This window comes from Portunus trituberculatus, chromosome 47 (genome assembly GCF_017591435.1).
Source record: "Portunus trituberculatus isolate SZX2019 chromosome 47, ASM1759143v1, whole genome shotgun sequence".
NCBI classification, from domain to species: domain Eukaryota; kingdom Metazoa; phylum Arthropoda; class Malacostraca; order Decapoda; family Portunidae; genus Portunus; species Portunus trituberculatus.
The window spans coordinates 14,839,754-14,867,253 of record NC_059301.1 but is presented as its reverse complement, the minus strand read 5'-3'; the positions used below and the strand labels follow the sequence as shown (position 1 = coordinate 14,867,253).

The following is a 27,500-nucleotide window of genomic DNA, read 5'->3' as shown; positions in this document are numbered from 1 at the left end:
ATGACCCGCCACACACCACTCCCCAAACACTGTCATGAAGTGAGTCCTTTTTACCTAACCTAACCTAACCTAACCTAACCTAACGTAAAGGACCACTGGTACTGTCAGTGCCTGGCTCATGGCGCACAGCGTGCCCTCGTTCATGGCGAGTTGTTCAGCCCGGTGTCATTATAAGCAGGGGACCCGTACACACCACTCACCATCAGATTCTATGCAAGGAGCCCTTATCACCCCTTTAGGGCCCCTCACGGCACCATCTGGTGAGTGGTAGACATTGATCTCTTGCTTATGGCGACCCTTGCCTAGTGTGAGGCGCTGCAAGTGGACGACTAGTAGTGAAGCTTGAGGCCACCAAGGAAAAGAAGGACCTGCAGCCAGTTCCCTGCCTTGGGCCCCAGGCCGGACCCGACAGCCACCTCCTTCCCCCGTGCGGCGCCCAAGGCCGTCACGGCCCTCAACAACTTTAGGCCGAAAGTTCTCAATCGTCGTTTAAATTTTGATTCGAATATAAAATCGTCGATGGTAAATGAAAAATAGCTTTGGTCTGAAAGTGTGCAAGAGTTAGCTGATTAATGAAACAAGGTGAGGCAGCTTTGCTCCGGAGTATTTAGTGTACTTTGCATGTTGCTGCCGTGAATGTGTACGTGTTTGTAGATAACTGGATAGAAACAGTAGACCAATGGTAGTTGTGTAACTATTGGGGAACTTTTGAAAATTAGTTAAGCTTCTGGATAGAGTGGATGAGTGCACACAGGTTTGCTTGTCTTATACATAAACTGCCACCTGTAGACATAATTTTTCTATTTCATGCTCTTAGAAAAAGCAAACTTAGTTTCTTATATTTTCCTGATCACAATGACGTGTAAATATCAATGTTTCAAATATAAGGAAACACTAGGAGAGGACCCAAACTCCCGTTGAAGTTGCCAGATTCAACAGATATCGTAATATTTCACAGAAAAGATGGTCAACTGCATATCGTATGTTTTTGGATATTCTTTTGTCACATAAGGAGATATCAAGATAGGTAAAGTATTTTCAAACATGTATCTACGAAAAAAAAACGCTATAATAGTAGAATTAGGTTATAACTATGCATTGTGTTTTTTTTTTATATACCAGGTCTATTCTTGAGACAAAAATAACTTCTTCCTCAATTAATAACTCGATGTTAGTGTGATATTTTCTTTCCTTGTAGGTTAGTAAGTAGACTGCAAGACACCATGAACATATGAAGCCCCGTAAATGAGTTCATTTTCATAACTTAGAAATCAAAGTCTAATAATGAGATTGTCTATTGCCAACCAAACCGTTCTGCATAGACGTCTTCAGCGTCATAGATACTTAATAATGCTAGCTCATGGACAGTGGCCATCCTGACAGCGCTAAACCCCAGGAGGTTCATAAGAAGATTTCAGGGGTACTTAGATGGCTGAGCTAATAAAATCCTTTGCAGTTCCATTGCATATTGAGTTCCATGTTCCATGTGATAATACTGAGGGCTCGGGTAGATGGTTTTATAACTCAGTGAAGTTCTTAATGATAAAAAGGCTGAGAACCCCTGCATTAACGCCTTCAGTACCACGACACGTTTTCATTTCTGTTCTGTTTATTATTTGGTGATTTCAAAAAGCTTCAGAAACTTATGTGAGGGATTAAAATAGTGAAGACAGGCTACTAATCTTCTGACCTCCATAGACCTTTCCTCATGTATCTAAAATCGTCTAATCATACCCAAACTCATGGTAAAAATGCGTTCTAGTACTAAAGGGATTAAGTCATACCTTGTCCGTTTTCCCATCCCTATGCTCTTCTTATTTCTATATTTCTCAAACCTCCTCCCGGTCACCTGTGTCTAACTATTGACAGCTGCCGTGAAGAAAATGATGATAAATGACACTTTTGTTAGAAATATAGATAGGAAAGCTGCTTCATCAAGTACTTTGTGAGCTGATGGAGCAATGATAGGTAGGAAGTGCAGGAGAGGAGAGGCAGCGGGGTGGAAGACGATGAATGAAGAGGGGGAGGAGGAGGAGGAGAAGGAAGTGGGTGAGGGATATCAGGAAAGTGAGGATATTGTGCAGGATTGATTAAAGAGATGCACGCGTGTCGACAGGTGAGATAAGTAATGATAATAGTTTGGATGTGTGTGTGTGTGTGTGTGTGTGTGTGTGTGTGTGTGTGTGTGTTTAATCGTCTCTCTCTCTCTCTCTCTCTCTCTCTCTGTCTGTCTTCTGTCTGTCTGTCTGTCTGTCTGTCTGTCTGCCCGTCTGTCTGTCTCTCTCTTTGTCTGTCTGTCTGTCTGTCTCTCTGTCTGTCTGTCTGTCTGTCTCTCTCTTTCTTTCTCTCTCTCTGTCTGTCTTCTGTCTGTCTGTCTGTCTGTCTGCCTGTCTGTCTGTCTGTCTGTCTGTCTGTCTGTCTGTCTGTCTGTCTGTCTATCTGTCTCTCTCTCTCTCTCTCTCTCTCTCTCTCTCTCTCTCTCTCGAACACAACGCGCCTCAAGGGAACGTTCTAACACTGGGTAAATCGTCTCTTCCCAAGCATCCGGAGACCGAGGCAACAAAAGCGGCAGCGGTTTACCCTAACACAGGCTATGGTCAACCCTCCTCACCTGTAGCAGTTGTTGGTGAACTTGTTATAGGAAGAGAGGGCGAGGAGGGTGCCGAAGCCTGGTCCGAGACTGAAGAAGATCTGAGTAGCAGCGTCCACCCACACCTGGAGGCGGGAAGAGTATGAATGGTGTTGAAGAATAAGGACTACATCTTCTGAAGCGCATTTTTACATCACCTCATCTACATAAAGAAAGGTTTTGCTTAAGTAACACGGGGTTTTAACCTCTTCAGTACTGGGACGCATTTTCTTATCATGAGTTTTAGGTTAGATTCGGAGGGTTTTGTGTACATTAGCAAGGGTCTACGGAGTTCAGAAGATTAATGGCAAGAATCTTCATTATTTCAATCCCTCACATAAGTTTCTGAAGTTGTATAAAATCCCCAGCTAGCAAGCAGAATGAATATGAAAACGCGTCATGGTACTGAAGGGGTTAAAGGTGTTTTTTTCAATTATTCACAGGAGCAATGCAACTAGCCTTTAAAATGGTATGACACTCAAGAAATCTCCCAATACTCGACCGCTGGGAGGAGTTTCATCCAGTAAAGCTAATGATTACAGAAAAAAAAAGGCGTGAATCTTTTACAGAACACCCATACACAAAGACCTACTTCGCCAACAGACTTCTGGACCTCAAAATGAAGAAAAGAGAATAGAAAAAAGAATAAAATCGAAAACAGCAACATAAACCCCATAATACTGATTAGGAAGCCACATCAGAGCATGCAAGTTGATGGTGAAAGGAGAAAGAGAAAAGAATCCATACAGGACAAGCCATTATGAAAAAAAAAAGCGATAGCGTGCTGGAGCCACAGGAGGGAAAAAAAAGACAGGAATGAAAAAAAATGCATACTAAGGAGATCACAGGAACAATGATGCTGCCTGGAGTGTGTGTGTGTGTGTGTGTGTGTGTGTGTGTGTGTGTGTGTGTGTGTGTGTGTGTGTGTGTGTGTGTGTGTGTGTGTGTGTGTGTGTGTGTGTGTGTGTGTGTGAGAGAGAGAGAGAGAGAGAGAGAGAGAGAGAGAGAGAGAGAGAGAGAGAGAGAGAGAGAGAGAGAGAGAGAGAGAGAGAGAGAGAGAGAGAGAGAGAGAGAGAGAGAGAGAGAGAGAGAGAGAGAGAGAGAGAGAGAGAGAGAGAGAGAGAGAGAGAGTGTGGGAGGTAATGCTCTCTCAATCATTCATACCATTCTCTGATGAACTCTGAAACTCCCTGCCTACTTCTGCATTTCCATCTTCCTACGGCTTGACTTCTTTTAAAAGGGAGGTTTCAAGACATTAGTGCCAGACTTTTGGCTAACTCTACTAACCTTTTAAGGAACTGGCAATCAAATGGGTCCTTTTTGTTATATTTTTGTTGCCCTTGACCAGCTTTCCTTCTTCCATAAATAAAAGAGTAACGGAGAGGACGTGATTTACCTTAGGCTTGTGTAGCATCTGGAAGCGAGGCGTGAGGTAATACAGTATGCCGTCCGTAGCTCCTGGCAGCGTGACCCCTCGAACCAGCAGGATGAGGAGCACCACGTAGGGCAGCAGCGCCGTCACCCACACCGCCTGGAAGTGAAGGTGAAAGACACGCATTAATACAGTACATCAGTTCAACCCCTTTCAGTACCATGACACGTCTTCCTATTATTCTGGTTACTATTTGGTGATTTTATACAGCTTCAAAAATTTATGTGGGGGATGAAAACAGTGAAGATGGGGAAAGTAGTTGTGGCAGTGGTGATTAAGAGTAGTGGTGAAGGGAAAGGAACAGTGGGTGGTAGTGGTAATGAATGACAGTGATGGACAGTGGTGGTGAAGAGAGAGTAGTAGTGGATAGCAGTTATGAAGGGAGAGTAATAATGGATAGCAGCTATGAAAGGAGTGAAGTAGTAGATGGCATGGTGGATGGGAGGCGATGGCATAGTGGATAAGGTGGTGAGCGTGGGATTGGGCAGGCGTCTACGCGTAGGTTCGAATCCCACCGCGTACAGCCTTAAAACACTTTGCCATTTGTCGAGTGGTTTAAAGTTACCTACATATCACCATGATACCCAGGTTGTAGGTGGTGATATGGGCCCTAATATGGGTACCACTATAAATAAAATTGCCTGCGCCACTAATGGGCGGAAGCTGAACAGCGCTTCCCATACACTCTTCAAGTGTGCCTACAGGCGCTATAGGCCTTACCGTAAAAAAAAAAAAAAAAAAAAAAGTGGTGAAGGGAGGGCAGTAATGAATGGCAGTGGTGAAGGAAGGGCAGTTACAGGAGGCAGTGGTGAAGGGAGGGCAGTAATAGGTGGCAGTGGTGAAGAGAGGGCAGTAATAGTGGCAGTGGTGAAGGGAGGGCAGTTATTGGTGGCAGTAGTGAAGGGAGTGCAGGAGAGTAATGCACAAGACAAAGCAATGCCTCCCCCAAGTGACTCTCGTCAGCTGAGGGCCAACAGAGCACAGGTTATTGTCATGACTATGTGGCGTTCCCTTCCTCCTCCTCCTTCTGCTGTTGCTCCCACCGCCCCTCCTGTCCACTCAGCGCCTCGTAATGCCAGCTGTCCCCAACCCTTCCTGCTCGCCCCTCATGTGCAGGTGTCTTGCGTGTTTGCCTATTTAAACATCACTTCCATCTCTATTATTATATTGGTGTGGATCTTAACCTCTTGAGTATATTGACGAGTTTCCATATTCTTTCTGATCACTGTTCTTCCCCTAAAACTATCAACAGTGGTGTTCCACAGGGTTCTGTCCTATCACCCACTCTCTTTCTATTATTCATCAATGATCTCCTAAATCTGACTCAATGCCCTATCCACTCCTATGCTGATGATACCACCTTGCATTATTCAACAGCGTTCAACAGACGCCCAACCCAACAACAATTAAATGACTCAAGGCGAGATGCTATAGGACGCCTAACTTCTGATCTTTCACTTGTTTCTGATTGGGGCAGAGAAAACCTGGTTTTGTTCAATGCCTCAAAAACTCAATTTCTACAACTATCTACTCGACATAACCTTCCAGACAACTATCCTCTCTTCTTCAATAACACTCAACTTCCCTCTCCTCTACATTAAACACACTCGGTCTATCCTTCACTAAAAATCTAAACTGGAAATTTCACATCTCTACTCTTGCTAAATCAGCTTCCAAGAAGTTAGGTGTCCTGTGGCGTCTTCGTCCATTTTCTCTCCTCCCAGCTGCTTGCTCTGTACAAGGGCCTTATCCGCCCGTGTATGGAGTATGGCTCTCATGTCTGGGGGATCCACACACAGCTTTACTAAACAAGGTGGAATCTAAAGCTTTTCGTCTTATCAACTCTTCTCCTCTAACTGACTGTCTTGATTCTTTAAGTCACCGCCGCAATGTTGCATCTTTATCTGTCTTCTACCGCTGTTTTCATGCTGTCTGCTCTTCTGAACTTGCTAACTGCATGCCTTCCCCCTCCTGCGGCCTCGCTGCACAAGACTCTCTACTTCTTCTCATCCCTATTCTGTCCATCTTCCTAATGCAAGAGTTAACCAGTATCTTCACTCCTTCATTCCCTACACTGGTAAACTCTGGAACTCTCTACCTGTGTCTGTATTTCCACCTGCCTATGACTTAAACTCTTTCAAAAGAGGAGTGTCAAGACACCTCTTACGTTAACTGGACCCTCCTTTTAGATTTTTTGTTTTTCTTTCTCCTACTTTCCTCTTAACAGGGCCTGGCAACCAGCAGGATTTTTTTTCCAAACTTTGTTTTCCCTTGGCCAGTGCCCTTGTAATGTACTATTTGGTGATTTTGTACAGCTTCAGAAACTCATATGGGGGATTGAAATAGTGATCTCCATCAACCCTTCCTAGTGTAAATAAAATGGTCAAATCGTACACAAATCTCAAGGTAAAAATGTGTCCCAGACTCCCAGTAGTGAAGGGATTAGCTCTAATAATCTCTCTTCTTTTCATTTTTTTTTTTTATTTACGTTCGCGCTCTTTACACTCTAATCTTCTGACCTCCATAAACCCTTTTTAATGTATACAAAATCGTACACAGATCTCAAGGAGAAAATGTGTTCTGGTATTGAAGGGGTTAACTATAATGATCTCCTTTCTTTTCATCTCTTGATTTACCTTCGCGCTCTTTACACTCTATTCTTCTGACCTCCAAAAGCCCTTGCTAATGTAATCAAAATGGTCAAATCGTACACAAATCTCAAGGTGAAAATGTGTTCTAGCATTGAAGGGGTTAACTCTAATTATCCCCTTCATTCTTTCTCATCTCTTGATTTACATTCGCTCTCTTTATACTCCCTAATGTATCCTTTCTCCTCTTGGCACCGCTTCTACACACATATGCGATGAATAGAAAACATGCAACTAGAAAACAAACACTAATTAGAGGTAAATGATTCAGTTGTACTATATTCCGAATGGTAACAGAGAAATATAATTTATCATCATCGTTTACTTGCCATCTCAATCATCCTGTCTACACACGCACTCTCTTCTTAAACCAACGAGTATAATCACTTTGTGTCCTTATATCATTTAACACTTTCCTTACATCTGCTTCCTTACCTTGCCTGTTGACTTAACGCCTTTCCACAGGGAGAAGTACACGAGGACGAAGACAGAGAAGAGACAGAGAGCCAGCGATCCCTTCACTGGGCCAAGGTCTCCCAAACCGGTACTTCTGTCCACTTCCAACACCTCCTTCCTGTCTCAGCCACGCAGCGCCACACGGCAGGTCACAATGCACAGGGGATAGAGAGACAATTGTTTACCTTCATGGCAGAGGAGAATGGACTGGCCTTATTGTTTATGCAGAAAAGATTTAACATGAAAGTGAAAAAAAGAACAGAAGAGATTGAAAACATAATTCGCGTGAAGAAATGAATATCCAATTACACGGATGGTTTCTGATCAAGGATGATGAGTGATGGTGTGTGTGTGTGTGTGTGTGTGTGTGTGTGTGTGTGTGTGTGTGTGTGTGTGTGTGTGTGTGTGTGTGTGTGTGTGTGTGTGTGTGTGTGTGTGTGTGTGTGTGTGTGTGTGTGTGTGTGTTCCATGGTGGGTGTTCGTGGTGGGAGTCTGAAAGCTTTCCTGACGGCGAGCAAACTGAAAAGACTACTCAGAGCCACCGGAAAGATGACTGTGTTCTGTTATACAAATAATGGCAAAGCAGTACGTAATATTGTGTCCAGTAGTGGGACCAAGGAAAAAGAATCTTTCACCACCTGGTTGTTTACGAGGAGGTGTGGTGCGATCTGGAGACCCATGGAGAGAGGCAGACGGCAAGGCAAGGGAAGGCAAGGGAAGGCAAGGGAAGGCGTCTATGGGTGATGGCGGAGGGATTGCTTTTGGCCATTAATGGTAAATGACAGTACTGGGATTTTTTGTGACTTTCTTAACGATTATTTGATTAGCCACCTGAAGTAGCAGAGAAGATCACGTAGAGGTACTTGATATCTTGAGCTCCGCCTAGGATATATACATAACAGTGCCTCCAACACGGTGCAGCCCCCAGATCTGTATGCTTTGCTGCGGGCGAAGGTGAAAGGGAGGGAAGGCTGAGGGCGGGACGGTTAAAGGGACAATGTCATTTCGCGGGTCCAATTTCGGCGATAAGTCCTTGGATCCAATTATGAGAGCAGCTCCTGCCCACTACGCACCGTGCCACTAAAATTGGCCCGAGCACCGGCGCACTCAACACGGGAAGAAAAATCGTAAGTGGCCTCCCGCCCGCGGCGACGAGGCTCTCACCGCCTGACTGCCTCCCACTACACTTGCTGATACTCTTGCCTTCATAAAACAAAACACAATTACTAGTCTTATTGTATTCTTCTTGAATTTTCATATTTCCTTAATTACTTTCTTTCCAAGCAAATAAAATCCACGTTATCTAATGGAGAATGTTGCAATTTGAAGTGCTTTGAGCTTTCATTATGTCTATTAAAAATTATAACTTGAAATGATCAATCTCATGTGTATTTCTCCCTGACGATGGCACAGTGTTTATTAACAATAGAATCATGAAGACATCCTTGGAAACCTCGACAGTATCCATCACAGCCTGTTGGTAGACAAGGAAGGCATCGACACTTTACAGAATGACCCCAAACACGAAAGTCACCAGTAATGAGAAAAAATGTCCCAAAGCCCCTCGCGAAGTCCAGCTGTGCCCCGCCGTGCAGTGCCTCCAGCTGCCCTCCCTCCCATCCACGCCAAGTGCTCATTACAAGGAGACATTTACAAGATTATTACAAATGGACGTCATTAGTGTGTGGATTAATACTTGTTAGGCTTTCTTTCCTTGAACAATGTCGATGGAAGTCTGTAATGACGGTGGTGGTGATGGTGGTGGTGATAATGGTTGTGGTGGTGGTGGTGATGGTGGTGGTGGTGGTGATATTAATAATGATGAGTATGTTAATTTTGTAACCAATTGTGAATAATTCAGGTGATGGTGATTAATACAACAAATAATGATGATAATAAAGATAATAATAATGCTACTACTACTACTACTACTACTACCACTACTACTACTACTACTACTACTACTACTACTACTACTACTACTACTACTACTACTCTACTAATACTACTACTAAATGAAGATGAAGAAGAGGAAAAACACACACACACACACACACACACACACACACACACACACACACACACACACACACACACACCTGAAGAACTCCTTGGCTGGCGAGACAGTGAGGTTCTTGTCTGAGGCGTTGAAGACATCAGCGGTGAGGGTGCAGTTGATGGTGTTCCAGGGGTTGTCGCACGTGGTCCAGGGCAGTTGGTTGCTGAAGGAGGCCACCAGGTAGTACACACTCCAGGCCAGGATGGTGTTGTAGTACATGGCCATATAGAGGTCGATGATGCAGATAGCGTAGCCAATACCTGGAAGAGAAGCGGGGGATGACGAAGGTGTGTAATAATGATAATAGTAATAGTAATAATGGTAATGGTGATAGTAATGTGCAGTTTATTCGAATTGCTGTACATACATACTGAAAAATATACATAGGGGATGGCTGGGAGGCTTAAGAATACTGCACTAGCTTAATGGTTTATGTGTGTGTGTTTGAGTGTGTGTATTTACCTAGTTGTATTTACCTAGTTGTAGTTTTACAGAGCCTGGGCTTTATGCTCGTGTAGCCCCCGCCTCCATATCTACACTTATCCAATCTGTGTGTGTGTGTGTGTGTGTATGTGTGTGTGTGTCGTCTCTATATTAATTCCCTCCATGAAGATTCTGCCATGTTAAATCTTGATGTCCAATTATTTCTTACTATATAATCAATTCCCCGATTTGACGTAACCTAATTTCTCATGAAAGGGAGTTATTTTCTTTGGGAGGGATATTCTTTTTTTTTTTTTTTTTTTTTTTTTGCGAGTGGAATTGTCCCTGTGAGAAATTTATCTGGGGAAATGTCGGTGTTAAAATATGAAGCTGTCTAAGTCACAATAGAAACTACTATTTCGTCCACTCACATAATTTATTCACATATAGACCTTTAATGATCAAATTTAGTTCAGTTTCAATACAGTTTCATAATTGACCCAAACCTTGCTTATAATACATCCTTTCTTCTCATAACTTCTCCTCCTCCTCCTCCTCTTTCTGCTCGTAACTTCTCCTCCTCCTCCTCCTCCTCCCCCTCCACCTCCTCCATCTCCTCCACCTCATCTTTCTCTCTAAAACAATCGGCGGACATCGTTTGAACAATATCGAAGAAGAAAAATTCTGGGCCTTTCGAAATTCACTAGCGAGTTTACTCCATGCTGGGTTTCCTCCGGTGCTTTGGGGGCTTCAGGTGGAGAGGGAAGGCTTCGGGCGGGAGGACGGGGCTTTGACTGGTATAGGAGGGAGAGACAGAGGGAGAGGGAGGGTTTGTGGCTGTAATGTAAGTAAAGGCTGGCTGGAGGGACGAGGGAACTGGATGGCAAAGTGAAAGAGATGAGTTGTAAGGTGAGGAAAGTGTCAGAGAGAGAGAGAGAGAGAGAGAGAGAGAGAGAGAGAGAGAGAGAGAGAGAGAGAGAGACGTAAGGAAAATATAGTAATAAAAAGCTTTGAGAATTCATTTCAGACATAAAAAACTTAATGACCGGATCATCTTTTTGTGATTATTATGAACCTAGGGCGTCCTCATTAGAGAGAGAGAGAGAGAGAGAGAGAGAGAGAGAGAGAGAGAGAGAGAGAGAGAGAGAGAGAGAGAGAGAGAGAGAGAGAGAGAGAGAGAGAGAGAGAGAGAGAGAGAGAGAGAGAGAGAGAGAGAGAGAGAGAGAGAGAGAGAGAGAGAGAGAGAGAGAGAGACTGTGGGGTTAGATCTTTCTCAACAAAACTCTAAAATCAACACAAACAGAACTAGAAACAAATAATAAATGAAAATAAGAACAAATAAATAAGAAAAACACACAAAATAAAATAAAAGAAAGAAAAACAAAAAAGAAAGCAACGAAGAGAGCGATGAACTGTTAATAAGGAATGAAGGGGAAGAGAGAGAGGAGGAGAGGAGGGAGAAGAGGGAAGGAGGGAAGGAGGGAAGGAAGAGAGAGAGAGAGAAGGGGAGAGGTGAGGGGCCTATCAGCATTTTGGAAACGGTCAGTAATTTCGATGATTTAAGAGGACGTCCCCTGACAGAAGGAGGAGGAGGAGGAGGCAGAGGAGGAGGAGAAGGAGAAGGAGAAGGAGGAGGACCAGGAGGAGGAGGAGGAGGAGGCAAAGGCGATAACCGAACACAACCAGCGAAGTAGTAGTTGATATCAAGACGTGAATTCTGTAACTCCTTATAAATTACTCTCAAGTTGTACTCCCTTTCTACCAAAAGTCCCATTATTCCCTCTCTATCTTTACCTCAGCTTTGCCCTTCTCCTCAATTCAACCTCTCCCCCTTCCCTCGTTTCCTCCTTCCTCCCCCAATCTCCCTCTTCCTTCCAACCTAACCCAACATGAGCCCCATCTATCTACAGCAAGTATTAAAAAACGTGTTCCTTTCTCTAAGTGACATTTTTCCAAGGCCACAGATACAACTAGCCGGGCTTACAAAACAATTTTTGCTATTAATAAACTAGAAATCTTGCTAATCTCTCTCTAAAGCCATAAGAATATCCTTAAAAACATGAGTATCATCAACTGGAGCCTCTGGAAAGCAGTGATGGTGAGAGAGTAAAGGGTTTTAGAATGCGGGCTTTATATTTCAGCCCTGCCCACCTCACAATTCAACCTCTCCTCTTCTCTCGTCCTCTCCTTCTTTCCTTCCCCCATCTCCCTTTTCCTAACCTAACCTAAAATGACCCACCTCTATTTGTACCTTAGTTCTGCCCTTCTCCACAATTAAACCTCGGTCTATGAGCTTTGAGCTCGCTCCGTAATGGTGAAGACTGGCTGGGTGACCAGTAAACGACCGAGGTGAATAACACACACACACACACACACACACACACACACACACACACACACACACACCACGCTAGTTCACGCCCCCTCACCTCCCACTACGCCATTTGGACACCCTCCCGTAGGTGTACTCAAACTAAGAACAACCCCCTAGTGTAATTCACTGTTTGATCTGCTGCAGTCTCTGACGAGACAGCCAGACGTTACCCTACGGAACGAGCTCAGAGCTCATTATTTCCGATCTTCGGATAGGCCTGAGACCAGGCACACACCACACACCGGGACAACAAGGTCACAACTCCTCGATTTACATCCCGTGCCTACTCAATGCTAGGTGAACAGGGGCTACACGTGAAAGGAGACACACCCAAATATCTCCACCCGGCCGGGGAATCGAACCCCGGTCCTCTGGCTTGTGAAGACAGCGCTCTAACCACTGAGCTACCAGGCCGTGTGTGTGTGTGTGTGTGTGTGTGTGTGTGTGTGTGTGTGTGTGTGTGTGCATGGGAGTATGCCTAACACCAGTGCCTTCTTTCCATCCCCCATCTCCCTTTTCCTCCTGACCTAACCTAAAATGACTCACCTTTATTTGTACTTCAGTCCTGCCCTCCTCCCCAATTCAAACTCTCCCCTTCCCTCGTCCTCTCTCTCCTCTCTTCCCCCACCTCCCTCTTGCTCTTAACCTAACCCAACATGTTCTTATCGCTCAAAACGAGGTCACACGACACAAACAAAACTGCCTCCTTAGCGTTGCCACTTTGCCTCTCCCGTCTGGTGAGGAAGAACCAGGGAAAGAATAGTGAAAAAGGTGAAATAACAAAGGAAAAATGCATGCAGACATTACGGTGCTCCTCGTAAAAAGCTGACGAATGTGTGAATGGCGCGGGATGGAAAGGGAAAAGAGAGAAAATGTGTCTAATATAACGGGAACAAAAAGGTGCATCTGCATGTTTTTCTTCTCTTTCCCAGTACAAGTAGATGAAGAAAAAAAGGAAAGAGTAAAAAAAAAAAAAGAAAAGAAAGAACGAGTAAGTAATGTGTTCGCAGGATTTTCTTCTTTTCAAGGGGGACGATGAGAGAGAGAGAGAGAGAGAGAGAGAGAGAGAGAGAGAGAGAGAGAGAGAGAGAGAGAGAGAGAGAGAGAGAGACTTTTTAAGAGTGGCATTCACCCAGGGAAGTTACATTCACGGCTCTACAACAACAACAACAACAACAACAACAACAACAACAAGAACAATAAATATAGCAAAAAAAAAAAAACAATACCAAATAAAAAAAAAGAGAAAACAATGATAAGATAAACCCATAAAGCAAAAAAAAAAAAAATAATAAATAAATAAAAAAAAGAAGAACACCAGATTTGCAAGCAAGTTTCTATTTCGTCTTTGCAAATCCCACAACGATCGAAGCATTGCGAAGTCTCGAGTCCTGCCAAGTTATAAAGGAGAAATGTGGCACGCAGAAGAGACGGGAAGGAAGTGAGACAGGAGAAAGAGAGAATGATAAGCTTGAGGAGGAGGAGGAAGAGGAGGAGGAGGAGGAGGAGGAGGAGGAGGAGGAGGAGGAGGAGTAACATTAGCGAGTACAAGCCATGTGGAGAGAGAAAGACAACCACAATGAACACCATTATATGCACCATTAGTCCAACACTCCACCTCCTCCTCCTCCTCCTCCTCCTCCTCCTCCTCCTCCTCCTCCTCCTCCTCCTCCTCCTCCTCTTCCTCCAACTCTTACTCCTTCTCCTCTTCCTCCTCTTCTTTTCCTTCTTCAACCCATCTTCCTTACTTTCGCTCCTCCTTTTCTCCTCCTCCTTCTCTTCCTCTTCCTCCTTGTCTTCCCTCTTCTTTCCTTCTCCATCCCCTCTTGCTTCTCTTCTTCCTTCTCTTCCCTCTACATTCCTTCTCCTTCTCCTCTTGCTTACTTTAATTTTCCTTGTCTCCTCCTCCTCCTCTTTCCTCTTCCCTCTCCTTTGCTTTTCCATTCCCTCTTGCTTACTTTCACTCCTCCTTTCCTCCTCCTCCTCCTCCTCCTCCTCCTCCTCTATTCATTTCTATTTTCTTTCCCTCTTCCGTATCCTTCTTCTACATCGACACGCCTTTAAAGAAAACATGTAGAAAAGTAGAAGGAAGAAGGAAAGACTGGAAAATGAGGATGAGAGAGAGAGAGAGAGAGAGAGAGAGAGAGAGAGAGAGAGAGAGAGAGAGAGAGAGAGAGAGAGAGAGAGACTAAGAAAAAATGCGTTTGAGTTTAGTGTTTGTTTTATTTATTTACTTATTTATTTATTTATTCATTTATGTGTGTGTGTGTGTGTGTGTGTGTGTGTGTGTGTGTGTGTGTGTGTGTTACTGTATAGCTATCTATTCATTGTGTCTATATACCTTCACCCACTAACACTTCTACTGATAAGGTCGTTCTCTATCGCCACTCAAGGGAGCGCTCAAGAACACTATTTGTACGAAGACTGATAAAAAAAAGAGGTTACAAGGCTAATTTTCTCTCTCCTCTCAGATGCAGAACTACTTAAAGAGACTGCAATGCTAATAGGTGTGAGTCTCAATATTGCAGGTGACTGTAGGAGAGAAAAACAAGTCAAATATTAAAGTAGAATTAAGTAAAATTGAACGTGAACGGTGACTGGTCGACTTAACTCTATCAGTACCATGCTTACTATTTGGTGATTTTATACAGCTTCAGAAACATATGTAGGGGGGGATTGAAATAGTAAAGACTGTGGCTATTAATCTCCTGACCTCCATAGACGCTTCTTAATGTCAATAAAATGGTCTCATCGTACATAAATCTCAAGGTAAATATGTGTGCCAGTATTGAAGGAGTGAAGGGCGGCGTGACGTCATTCCGTAAAGGTTTGTCGTCACAGAGGCTTTGAAGCGAACAAATAAAGCATAAAAGGTGAGAGGGAGGAAGGAAAAAGAAAGGAAGGAAAAAAAAGGAACACAAGAAAGAAGTGATCATTATTTTCTCCCCTTTCTTCTCTTCCTTCATCATTTTTTTCCGTCTCTTCTTCTGTTCCTCCTCTTTCTTATGATAGCCTTTATCTTTCCTTCTTCAATTCTTCTTTCTACTTCCACTCTATGATCTTGTAGTCTCTCTCTCTCTCTCTCTCTCTCTCTCTCTCTCTCTCTCTCTCTCTCTCTCTCTCTCTCTCTCTCTCTCTCTCTCCATGTGTTAAAAATCTTCCCTGACATTATTCTTTCCTTCATGCGCTTGTTAACTCTTCTCCTAATCACAATTCTCTCTCTTTCCTTTCCTTCTGCACCTTTATCCATCATCACCAATATTCTTTAACAAAATTTCCATAATACATCGTAATTTACAAAGCTTGAAAATCAGTAAGGAATAGCAGGTGTGGTGAGTGAAGCAGATACAGCAGGAGGGGTGAGGTAGCAGAAGACACAGGTATTCAGAACCCCATTTGCTCTCTCACCACGACTATTTTCCAAAGCCACATGGATGATTAGCGGGGTTTTCAAGAGTGTTTCTCCAGTTAATAATGCAGAAATCTTGTCAACCTGCCTCTAAAACCACAAAAACGCTTTATTCTCTCACCATGACTATTTTCCAAAGCCATAGAGATGATTAGCGGGATTTTCAAGAGTGTTTCTCCAGTTAATAATGCAGAAATCTTGTCCCTCTGCCTATAGAAACGTATAAAAACACATAAAAAAACTCCTGTAAATTTAAATAAAGCCTTTTGAAATAGTGGAGGGGAAGCATAGTGGTGTTTGAGAATAAGAGCCACATTAGCAATAGAAAGAGAACAAACAGTGCTAGAAAGGACTCCCGTGGAAATAAGAAGCAGAACTCGAGAGAAAACTTGTCTCCTTATTAGCGAAGTGTGCGTCTAGTTATTTCAAGTTGTCTCTGCACGCTTCTCTTCCTAACAGACAAACAAATCCAAACATTACAAAGCAGAAATGGAAGAAAAAAATGCTACTCTACTAAATGCAATGCTTCTCAAGTTCTCAGTGTTCACCCATCCTTGCAGCCCTCAAGGAGAAGAACACCTTTGTTAATTAATCTCTTCAGTACCAGGACGCGTTTTCATATTCATTCTAGTTACTATTTGGCGATTCTATACAGCTTCAGAAATATATGTTAAGATCAGAAGAATAAAGACTCTGGCCATTAATCTTTTGACCTCGATAGACTCTTCCCGATACAAATAAAATCGTCTAATCAAGCTTAGAAATCAAAGTTAAAAATATGTCAATACTGAAGGCGTTAATGTGTGAGGACGTTTATCAAAGCTCTCGGTGACGTGCGAAGAGGCAGGATGGGGCTGGGACTCGCCTCGTGTCTTGAAGTTCGACACTGGGCCCCGCTTTACCCATTAAAGCAAGGCGTCACTGCTTTAAGAGGCGGCACAACAATGCATCGCCGTGTCTCTATGTTCACCCTACATCAACACCTCACTCACCCTTCGCCTCCAGCACCCCTACCCTGCCTCCCTTCCCGCCCTCCCTTTCCTCCACTCACTGAGGGGTAAAGCGGCCTTTTGTCATAGCTAATTAAGGGCGTTATTACCTCCACTTAAGCCTCAGCTGAGCCTCGAGTACACGACATAATACAGAGAGGAGGGCAGAGATCGGAAGGAGGAGTGGATGGTGAAGGGCGCCGGATAGGGGACTTGGGAGGCGGAAGGAGGAGGGAGGAGGAGGGAGGGAGGAAGGAGGAAGGAGGGAGGAAGGAGGAGGGAGAAGAGAGGTTGTAGCGATGGAAGAAGTGAACTGTGTGGAAGAAACGGGTTAGCCTAGAGGAGAGAGAGAGAGAGAGAGAGAGAGAGAGAGAGAGAGAGAGAGAGAGAGAGAGAGAGAGAGAGAGAGAGAAACTATCGATCCAATCAGAAAATTAATTCATTCACAGAAAGAAAGATAAAAGAAAGGTGAGAGAGAGAGAGAGAGAGAGAGAGAGAGAGAGAGAGAGAGAGAGAGAGAGAGAGAGGGTGAGAGAGTATAATGGAGACGAAGAAAACGAGGAAAGAAGAATGAGAGGAAAGCCGTAAAATATGTCTTCAAAACTTTGTCTGGCCAGATTCATGGCTAGAGGTGAGAGAGAGAGAGAGAGAGAGAGAGAGAGAGAGAGTGTCGTCTTCCTTTTCACCCCCTCTCTCATAATCAAGTTCACAGGCCCACTATATTCATTTGCTGAGCCTCTTCTCTCTCTCTCTCTCTCTCTCTCTCTCGATATGCGCCCCCTGTCTATCCGTACGCAGTGTTACCAATATAAGCGAGCCAGGGTGTTTGTTGCCAGCCACCGCGTGTGACTGTTCCCACCTTCTCCCTGGGCCCGCTGATCATCCCTGAGTGAGATGTGTTGTTTCCTTTGCTGAAAAGTCGCTCACTCACTCCTTCCGAGACTCCTGTACTTTATATCTCCCCTCCGCACTTTTTACAGCTGTACGATGAACTCAATGTCAAGTATAAGTTAGCTTCTTCAGTACTGGGACGCATTTTTTCCACGATTTTTGGGTATGATTAGACGGTTTTATTGACATTAGGAAGGGTCTATGGTTCTTCACTATTTTAATCCCTCACATAAGTTACTGAAGCTGTATAAAATCGCCGAATAGTAAGCAGAATGAATATCAAAACACGTCATGGTACTAAAGGGGTTGAATTTGTTTAAAAGTCGCTGTTTCTTGACTCTAACACAACTCACCAAAGCAAAGACAACTGTGGGGACGTGAGAAGAAAGAAGCAGAGCATTGACGAGGAGAGATAAGGGGAGGGAAGAGGACAGTGTTTAATCCACGCTATAGATCTAATTGTGCTCTGTCTTGTCCCTTATCCTATACTGTCTGGCGTCCGGCAAACAGATAAACAGGGGAGTGAGATTATCAGCTCTCTACCACTTCCTGCTCCTTCTTCGTCTCTCTCTCTCTCTCTCTCTCTCTAACTTCACGTCATTCACTAGAGGGAGCCAACAAGTAGGTCATCAGCCCACACACACACACACACACACACACACACACACACACACACACACACACACACACGTTGCCTAAGTTTAGTGAAGTTAGATAGCAGGATTAAACTTACAAACTACAACATCTACTGGACCCTCGAGGGCATCTTGGCACTTCCCTCCTCCCATCCCATGACCAGCTGGAGGGACTTACTGCACGCAAAAGAAAGGAGAAATATCTAGTTATGTTTTTCTATGACTAAGGATGAACAAATAGGAAGTTGGCTTTACTGAGATGTCTGTCCAGCTCACTCGTGCAAGACTTAACCCCTTCAATACTGAGATGGATGTTTACCTTATCTTTTGGGTATGATTAGACGATTTTATTTGCATTAGGAAGAGTCTATGGAGGTCAGAAGATTAATATCCAGAGTCTTTACTATTCTAATCCCAATATATGTGTCTTAAAGTGTGTGAAATCGCCAAATTGTAACTAGAATGAATTTAAAAACGCGGCATGATACTGAAGAGGTTAAATTTGGTGTATGATTAGACGATTTTATTTGCATTAGCAAGGGTCTATGGAGGTCAGAGGATTAATAGTAACTAGAATGGATATGAGAATGCGGCATGGTACTCGAGAGGTTAATCAGCAGCGTCAACGTTTCATTTCTCTCTGCAGGACACGCAAGGATTCTCTACCAGCTTCTATATATATTTTTTCCTTTCTAAGACCTTAAGGTTAAAAAGGGAACATCAACACGCCTCCGAAACTAAACTGACTGATTCATTTCACTCTTCTTTTGTAACGATCTTTTTTTTTTTTCGAGAGCTGCATCATGGGGGTACTTTTTTCTTGAGAGCTGTATCATAGGGGCCTTTTTCTTGAGAGCTGCATCATGAGGGGACGTTTTTTTTTCGAGAGCTGCATCAGGGGGGACATTTTTTTGAGAGCTGCATTAAGAGAGACATTTTTATTTGATTTTTATTCCTTCAATATTTCTGCCGTTGACCGAATTCCTTAGCACGTGATAAAGACGCTACGCTAAGACATTTAATCTAAAGTAAGAGACATAAAGCAACAGAGGTAAAGACCCTTCACTTCACTAACCTTCAAGAGCCACCTGGAACCCTGACGATGCTTTACTGACCCCTGAGAACGACCTAGCGCTTTCTGACCCGTCCAGAGCCAGAGTGATCCGTCCATAGACCAGTGACCAAAGAGGACTCCATGGCACTCACTCCCTTGGCCCCGAAGGCACCACCTATATTTTCTCCATGAGGGATAATCTAAAGGAGTTTCCGGCATAATGGACGGGCGGCGCTGAGCCTCTTTGAAGGTGATTCACGGGGGCGGTGTGACGGAAGAGCCACTTAGGGAATGGTCCTTCACAGATACACACAAACACACTTATATATGAGTACTTTCCCCAACCTCCGCCACGCTGCCACACCTACAACCCTTACCATTGAGGCTGACTGGCGACGGGAAGGCGAAATACTAGTAGAAATACGACAGGAAGAGGGAAATACTAGTGGAAATACAACATGAAGAGAAATACTAGGGGAAATACAACAGGAAGGAGAAATACTAGTGGAAATAGAACGGGAAGAGAAATATTAGTGGAAATACAACAGGAAGGGGAAATACTAATGGAAATACGAAGGAGACACATTCCACGTATGATCTCGCTGTGGCATGTTGCATAGTACGTAAAGAAAACAACATTTGACAAGAAGAGATGATGAATGGAAGAAGACGAATAGAGGAAAGAGAGAGAAGGATGAAAGGAAAAAATGAAGGAGAGAGAAGAAGAAAGAAGGAGAGAAGAGGAAAGACACTTGATAAATGCTAGGATAACAACACCACATGAAGGAGAAAGAGGAAGAAAGGAGAGATAATGAAAGACACTTGATAAACGCTAAGACAACAACACCATATGAAGGAGAAAGAAGAAGAAAAAGGAAAGATAACGAAGGAAACTAGGATAACAACACCACATGAAGGAGAAAGAAGAAAAAAAAGGGGAGATAACGAACAAAACTTGATAAACGCCAAGATAACAACACCACAGCAACGAGGAGAGGTGCAGTGGACCGGCCCATATTCTGAAACACTTCCGCGCCTCACAGCACCTTCACAATTTTCTGGTTAAAGTGACACGGGTTTTTAAGGATGTTTCTGTAATTCTAGTGACATGTTAACAAGCTTTCCACATCATCAACAGGACAAATACTCTTTAGAACTCAGCTAATCGTATCTGTGGTCCTTGAAAATGGTCGCGGTGAGAGAGGGAAGCGTTTCTGAAAATAGCACGGAGCGAAGCGGCACGTCACTGACCTTTGAGCATGGGGCAGATACGGCGCCACACGGTGAGACATCCGTTGCGGTGGTACTGGCCCAGGGCAAGCTCCATGAAGAAGAGAGGTAGGCCCCCCAACACCAGCATGATGCAGTAGGGTACCAGAAACGCCCCTGCCCGTGAGGAGAAAGAGGAGGAGGAGGAGGAGGAGGAGGAGGAGGAGGAGGAGGAGGTGGATAAAAAATAATAGGGTTAATAAATATGTATGTGTTTATACTGTATACGTCTATCTATCACAATATAAGATTTTGAAATCACCAAGTATAATCATTGCCTTAAGACTTTCGAATGCTTTTTCTCCCTCCATTTTTTTCCTCGCAATGCTAAATATAACAAATGTTGACCCTCGCTTCTCTCCACCATCCTTTCTTCTTCTCCTTCTCCTTCTCCTCCTCCTCCTTCTCCTCCTCCCTAATCCTAATCCTTCCTTCCCTTTCTCCCTGCTTTCCTTCCGCCTCTTCTCTCCTTATACTATTTTCTTCCTTCCTTCCTGACCTCTCTCTCTCTCTCTCTCTCTCTCTCTCTCTCTCTCTCTCTCTCTCTCTCTCTCTCTCTCTCTCTCTCTCTCTCTCTCTCCATCCTTCCACCTCCTTGAACACCCCACAGTCCTCCTCCTTCTCCACCTCCGCTAGTCTTCTCCTTTCCTCCTTCACTTTCCCTCAAGTTATCCTCCGTCACCTCTACAGTTATCCTCCACCCATTAGCAAGTCCCCCTCCTCCATCTCCTAGCAAGTCCTCCTCCTCCTCCTCCTCCTCCATCACCACCGTGCCTTACCCCCGCCGTTCTGGTAGCAGATGTAAGGGAAGCGCCACACATTGCCAAGATCGACAGCAAAACCCACCACGGCAAGCAGGAATTCGACCTTCTTGCCCCAGGTGTCCCTCTCCGGCTCACTGCTCCCACTGGTCCACTGGAAGGGGAGAGAGGCAGGGAGGAAGGGAGGGAAAGAAGGGAAGGAAAGGGAGGGAAAGAAGGGAAGGAAAGAGGGAAGGAGGGGTACAAAGATTCAGCGTGTGGTAGTGGAGGGAGAGATACAGGAGGAGGAGGAGGAGAAGGAGGAGGAGGAGGAGGAGGAGGAAAAGGAGGAGGAGAAGGATGAGGAAGAGGAATCCCAAAAGAGGAGGAAGGGGAAGGATGACAGAGAGAGAGAGAGAGAGAGAGAGAGAGAGAGAGAGAGAGAGAGAGAGAGAGAGAGGAACGTTAGGGAAGCAGGAGAAATGGGATGAAGGAGAATACCCGGATGGAGGAAAGACGGAAAATGGAGGGATGATCAGAGAGAGAGAGACGGGAGGGAGAAGGAGAGGGAGAGGGAGAGCGAGAGGGAGAGGGAGACACGGGATGGTAAGAGGAGAACCGGTCAGAATAGGACATGAATTAGGATCGAAAGACTATAATGGAAATGTAACAAAGAGAAAAGGAAGTAGAATGAAGAAGACAAAATATTAAAATTGAAAGTCGCTCGGTATATTACGCAGAATCAGGATGGGAAAATGAGTTTGAGGGAAAGTTAGAAAGTTTAATACAAGAGTCTGGTAATGCGAGGGAAACAGAGAGAGAGAGAGAGAGAGAGAGAGAGAGAGAGAGAGAGAGAGAGAGAGAGAGAGAGAGAGAGAGAGAGAGAGAGAGAGGAAGAGTCAGTGGATAAAATGAAAGAGTTAATGTCATAAGAGGAGAGATTTTAACCCCTTCAGTACCATGACGTGTTTTCCTATTCATTCTGCTTACTATTTGGTGATTTCATACAGCTGCAGATACTTATGTGGGGATTAAAATAGTGGAGACTGTAGCCATTAATTTTCTGACTTCCATGGACCCTTCCTAATGTCAATAAAATGGTCCAATCATACTATAAACTTATGGTGAAAAATGCGTCCCAGTACTGAAGGGGTTGAGGTGAAGTCAGGAAGAGTTGAAAAAAACTGAGTAGATATTGATAAAAAAAAAAAAATCTCATCACGTTGAAATACAGAGAAAAAAAAAGCAACAACGAAACAAACATGGAAAAAAAAGAAAGAATTAATGAAAGGGAGAAAAAAAAAATCTTTGATGACAGGGTAGATAAGTATAAAAATACCAGTAATAGAGAGGAAAAATCACTCAGCCACCATGTCAGAATCAAACACACTCAGTAGGAAGCTTATCATTTGGTACGGGGACTAATGGTGTGTGTGTGTGTGTGTGTGTGTGTGTGTGTGTGTGTGTGTGTGTGTGTGTGTGTGCAAACCAATGAAGTAAGTAAGGAAGAGAGAAAATTTTTAAGGCAAGAACAAATAAAATAGATAAATAAATAAATAAATAAATCATGGGTTATATTGACAAAATCCAAAAATCATAACATCAACAAACACACAAACATCCATTACTTCTCCGGAACCTGTGTGTGTGTGCGTGCGTGCGTGCGTGTGTGTGTGTGTGTGTGTGTGTGTGTGTGTGTGTGTGTGTGTGTGTGTGTGTGTGTGTGTGTGTGTGTGTGTGTGTGTCTGCGCGTGCCATCCTCCGTACTGCGAGTGACAAAGCCAATGTCGTGAAGGAAATAAAAAAAAAGGGAATTCCAGGCTGGGGTCTTGGAATGCTTATACAATCGTTTGAGTGACGAGTTTTCTCCTCCTTCTTCTTGTCCTTCCGTTTATTTTTTGAGATCGCGTTGTCGTGGATGTTTAAAGGGAAAATATGAACATTCCGATGCGCCAACGAGAGAGAGAGAGAGAGAGAGAGAGAGAGAGAGAGAGAGAGAGAGAGAGAGAGAGAGAGAGAGAGAATATTTCCTACTCATGTGGAAATCTATATTCATCATTTTTCTCGCTTCCATACTACGAGTAAAGAAAAGACTACTATGAACGACTACACGTTGTTTGTCGCCCCACGAACACACGGACGGCAGGAACGAGTGAGAGGGAAGCTGCTGCCTTTACCATAGCGCCATTATTACCTTTGCTGGACTCATGCAGGCTGTTCCCTTCACCTGTTCCGACAAGAGTAATGGTGGAAGCTTCGAGTCACGGTAAAACACACGGATAAAAATGTTACAACCACTCAGCGCTTCTGTCGACAGTGTAGCGTGTGACTATAGAGAATTAAGAATCGAAACAACTGAATCCCTCTTATGCACGTATTCGGAAACATCTTGCTCTCTCACCATGTCTGTTTTCCAAGGCTACAGAGAGGATTAACGGGATTTTCAAGACTATTTCTCCAATTAATAATGAAGAAATCTTTTCACTTTATCTCTAGAACAGTAAAAACATCTTAAAAATTCGTGTAAATTCACTTAAAGCTTTTTAACATAGTGGAGGTGAAGGGCAGAAGTGTTTGAGAATACTAGCCTCAACCTCTTCAGTACCAGGACACGCTTTCATATTCATTCTGCTTACCCTTTGGTGATTTTATACGGCTTCAGAAACTTATGTGAGGGTTAAAATATTGAAAATTCTGGCCAGTAATTTTCTGACCTCCACGGACCCTTACTAATGTAAATAAGATCGTCTAATCACACCGAAAACTCATGGTAAGTATGCGTCCCAGTACTGAAGGGGTCAATTTGCAGCAGGTCATGTCGAAATTAGACAGTCTTATTATAACACCACACCATTGTATAAACTATAAGAAGAATCCATACCAGACACACACACACACACACACACACACACACACACACCGCTACCTCAACCTGGCTCACCTTTTCCGTTGTGGTCATGTTGGCGGCCTGGTAGGGGGGCGGGGGGTCGGAGGAGGGCGGCAGGGCGGGAACGGTGGAGGTGGCGGCAGCAGAAGAGGAGGTGGTGGTGGTGGTGGCCCCGTCCTGACCAGCCTTCCCTGCGTCACACTGCGTCACGTCAGGGCGCGTCGGGTCGCTGTTGGGGGAGTGGTCGTTGTTGGCGGCAGGGGTGGAGGAGGTGGAGAGGGAGGGTGCCTTGGGGTCGTTCCTCGCCTTGGGGTTGGAGGAGGCGGTGCTGGAGAGCGGGTTGTCGGTGAGGTTGATAGAGGTGGAGGATTGGGGAGAGGCGAGAGGAGCGGGGTGGGGGTAGGTGGCGGGCGTGCACGGGCGGTCGCCATCTCGGTGGACAGAGCGCTTAGTAGCTCAGCCACCTCGCAGACTGCAAGGAGAAGGTGTCACGTTACACTGGGAACGAAGACAATACATGCATTTTTTAAGACATTTATTTCTTAATTTTCGCTAACTCTTTACTTTTCTTTTAGGGAACGAGCACTCAAGTGGGTTTTTTTTTTATATATATATTTTGTATCATTTATGTATCATCCAAACGTGTACACTAAAGATATGTATGGAAGTCATAGATATCTGTGAACAATCTTTATTTTCTTCAGTACCATGACGCGTTTCCATATTCACTCTGTTTACTATTTGGTGATTTTATACAGCTTCAGAAACTCATGTGTGGGATTTAAATAGTGAAGACTGAGGCCATTAATCTTCTAACCTCCATAGACCCTTCCTAATGTCAATAAAATGGTCTAATCGTACACAAATCTCAAGGCAAAAAAAAGTGTCCCAGTACTGAAGGGGTTAAAGTATGACATTCGACGTATAGAAGTAAAAGAATTGATAGGATTCCTGAAGCTGGAAAAACAAAAATAGAGAAAGGAAAAAAAAAGTTTACGATCGGAATTCAATAAACATAGATGTAGAACCAATGATAGACACATTTCCCGCCCGAACACAGAAACATCCACACAAAAACTTAATAACAAAACAAATTACAATGTTCATTCTCTGCTGGCTTCACTCTATTACCCTTCCCTCTTCTCTTTCTCCTCCTCCTCCTCCTCCTCCTCCTCCTGCGTCTCCTTATCTATACATATAACGAAGGAGTCAATTCTGTATACTCATTGTTCATTTAATTGGCAACCCTGAGACGAGGCGAGGATGGCACAGCTGGAGGGCGGGGAAGGATAGGGGAGTGGATGCAGCTAGAGGAGTAATAGGGAGGGGATGGAACGGCGCTACGGGAGAGGACGGGGGAGGGGCGAGGTAATGCGAGAGGGTGGCAGGTGGGGAGGGACTGTAGTGTATCCAGGTTATGTTTCTGGTGTTCCGTTTTTTTTTTTTCTCCCAAGTTTCATCAAAGTAATGATAACAATACCAACATCATCATAATAAAGAATCTCTCTCTCTCTCTCTCTCTCTCTCTCTCTCTCTCTCTCTCTAAGAAAATGAATATAGAAGGTTGGTGGTTCCAGAGACACGCCCCTTCCATCCACTCTCCCTCCCTTTACCATCCCATCTCTCTCTCTCTCTCTCTCTCTCTCTCTCTCTCTCTCTCTCTCTCTCTCTCTCTCTCTGTCTTTCCTTCCGTCTCTCCTCTTCTCTCCACCCTCCCGTCCATTCTCCCTCCCTCCTCTCTCTCTCTCTCTCTCCCTCTCCTTCTCCCTCCCCCTCCTCCGTGTGGCCTTCACGGTGTTCTAAGGGCGGGCATCCTTTAAGAGTTTAGATCAAAGAGCGTTTATATGGGATTCTGGTCTCGGTGATCCCATTATGAGAGGGAGGGAGTGTGTGACCTGCCCCAGACTCCCCCGCAACTCTCTCTCTCTCTCTCTCTCTCTCTCTTTCGTCCGTTTGGTTTCTTCATTTTCTTTTTTTATTTTCTTTCCTTCCTTTCTCCCCTACTTTCCTCTATTTTCGACTCTCTCTCTCTCTCTCTCTCTCTTTCTCTCTCCAGTTTTTTTTTCTAGCGTATCTTTTCCTTTCTTTTCTTTCTTTCTCTTTTACGTTTCCTGTACTTTCAACTCTCTCTCTCTCTCTCTCTCTCTCTCTCTCTCTCTCTCTCTCTCTCTCTCTCTCTCTCTCTCTCTCTCTCTCTCTTATACACGTGCCGTCCCTGTAAGCGAATCCGTGATCTTGGCAAAAGTCAACACACCCAGACGGGGCCATCAACGCATATTTGGGTAAACACACTTTCTCTTTGTCCTCTTTCCCCATCCCTCCCTCCTTCCCTCCCTCCTTCCTACTGCCTTCCTATATACTGTAGTGTATGTAAGTATACGTACTTGCGTTCCCCATCTTGTTTTCTTTGCTTTTTCTCCCTCCTCGTTGTTATTCCACTAATTTTTACCTTGTTTTCATTTTTGTGGGTGTATGTTTTCCCCTTCCTGTGTGTCTGTCTCTGCCTCCTTTCCTCCTTCCTTTTGCCTTCCTATATACTGCAGTGTGTGTATGTAAGTACGTACATGCTTGCTTTCTCTCCTCCGTTCCCCACCATCCTGTTTTCTTTACTTTTTCTCCTTCTCATTGTTATTCCACTAATCTTTTTTACCTTTCTGTTTCTTGTGTGTGTATATTTTTTCCATCCTGTGTGTGTGTGTGTGTGTGTGTGTGTGTGTGTGTGTGTGTGTGTGTGTGTGTGCTTAGGGCGTCATGTGACACTGTGCTATTAAGGGAAAATTATAAGTTTGACGAGATAAAGAAAATAACTTGATAATGTTATGAAAGTAATGTCAATTATATCCAAAGTCTGGAGCAAAAGAAGTCCACATCTTTCCCAGACTATGAGGAGGAGGAGGAGGAGGAGGAAAAGGAGGAGGAGGAGGAGGAGGAGAAGGAGGAGGAGAAGGGGGAGGAGAGAAGATAGAGAAGAAGTTAAAAAACAAAAAGGAGAAAAAAAAGAACCACCACGAAAGAGTTAGAGAAAAAGGAGGAAGAGGAAGAGGATGAGAAGGGCTAAAAGTAAAAGAAGTACGACGAAGAACTGAGGAAAAGAAGAAGAAGAAAAAAAAAAAGTAGGAAGAAGAGGAAACACAGAATACATCTCGAAAGGACAGAAACTTGGATACTTGTTGGCTCATACCGAGAATACCCACATCATTACATACCTCAGCTAATGAGTAACGAAACATATGCGAAAAAATCAGAAAAAAACAGCAAGGAAGCGAAGAAGAATGAGAAGGAAAACGGTAACAGTGACGGAGCTACGTTGAGGAATGGGGGAGAATGGATAGAGAGATACAAGAGGGACGTGGGGCTCTGTGTGACATGAATGCTTTATCTGCGGGTCATGTCAGGTTCCGCTTTATCGATTCATCAGTAAGGGAGGGTGAATAGCGAGGCAGGACGTGGCTGCCGAGACCAGTGTAAAATGCAGCGGGAAGGAGACGCGGTGGTGTGAGGTGTGACAGGACGACGATGAAGGTTTAATTATTTTTGCTCGTGTTTCTCTTAGTGATATGAGTATAATATTTTGACTTTACCATGGTGTGTGTGTGTGTGTGTGT

At 44.1% G+C, this 27,500-nt stretch overlaps 1 protein-coding gene across 3 annotated transcripts in view; it reads right to left on the bottom strand.

Annotated features, from left to right (window-relative positions):
* Window positions 1–27,500, bottom strand: part of LOC123498062 (sodium-dependent serotonin transporter-like) — a 69,160-nt gene that overhangs the window by 9,132 nt on the left and 32,528 nt on the right. For all 3 annotated transcript variants that reach the window (XM_045245149.1, XM_045245148.1, XM_045245150.1), the window contains 7 exons: window positions 23,950–24,367; window positions 21,048–21,183; window positions 20,251–20,385; window positions 9,265–9,484; window positions 7,145–7,283; window positions 4,026–4,160; window positions 2,612–2,715 (listed from right to left, as the gene is read on the bottom strand). In XM_045245149.1, coding sequence (XP_045101084.1) covers window positions 2,612–2,715; window positions 4,026–4,160; window positions 7,145–7,283; window positions 9,265–9,484; window positions 20,251–20,385; window positions 21,048–21,183; window positions 23,950–23,967 — 887 coding nt within the window. In that variant the 5' untranslated portion in view covers window positions 23,968–24,367. The remainder of the gene's footprint in view (window positions 1–2,611; window positions 2,716–4,025; window positions 4,161–7,144; window positions 7,284–9,264; window positions 9,485–20,250; window positions 20,386–21,047; window positions 21,184–23,949; window positions 24,368–27,500) is intronic.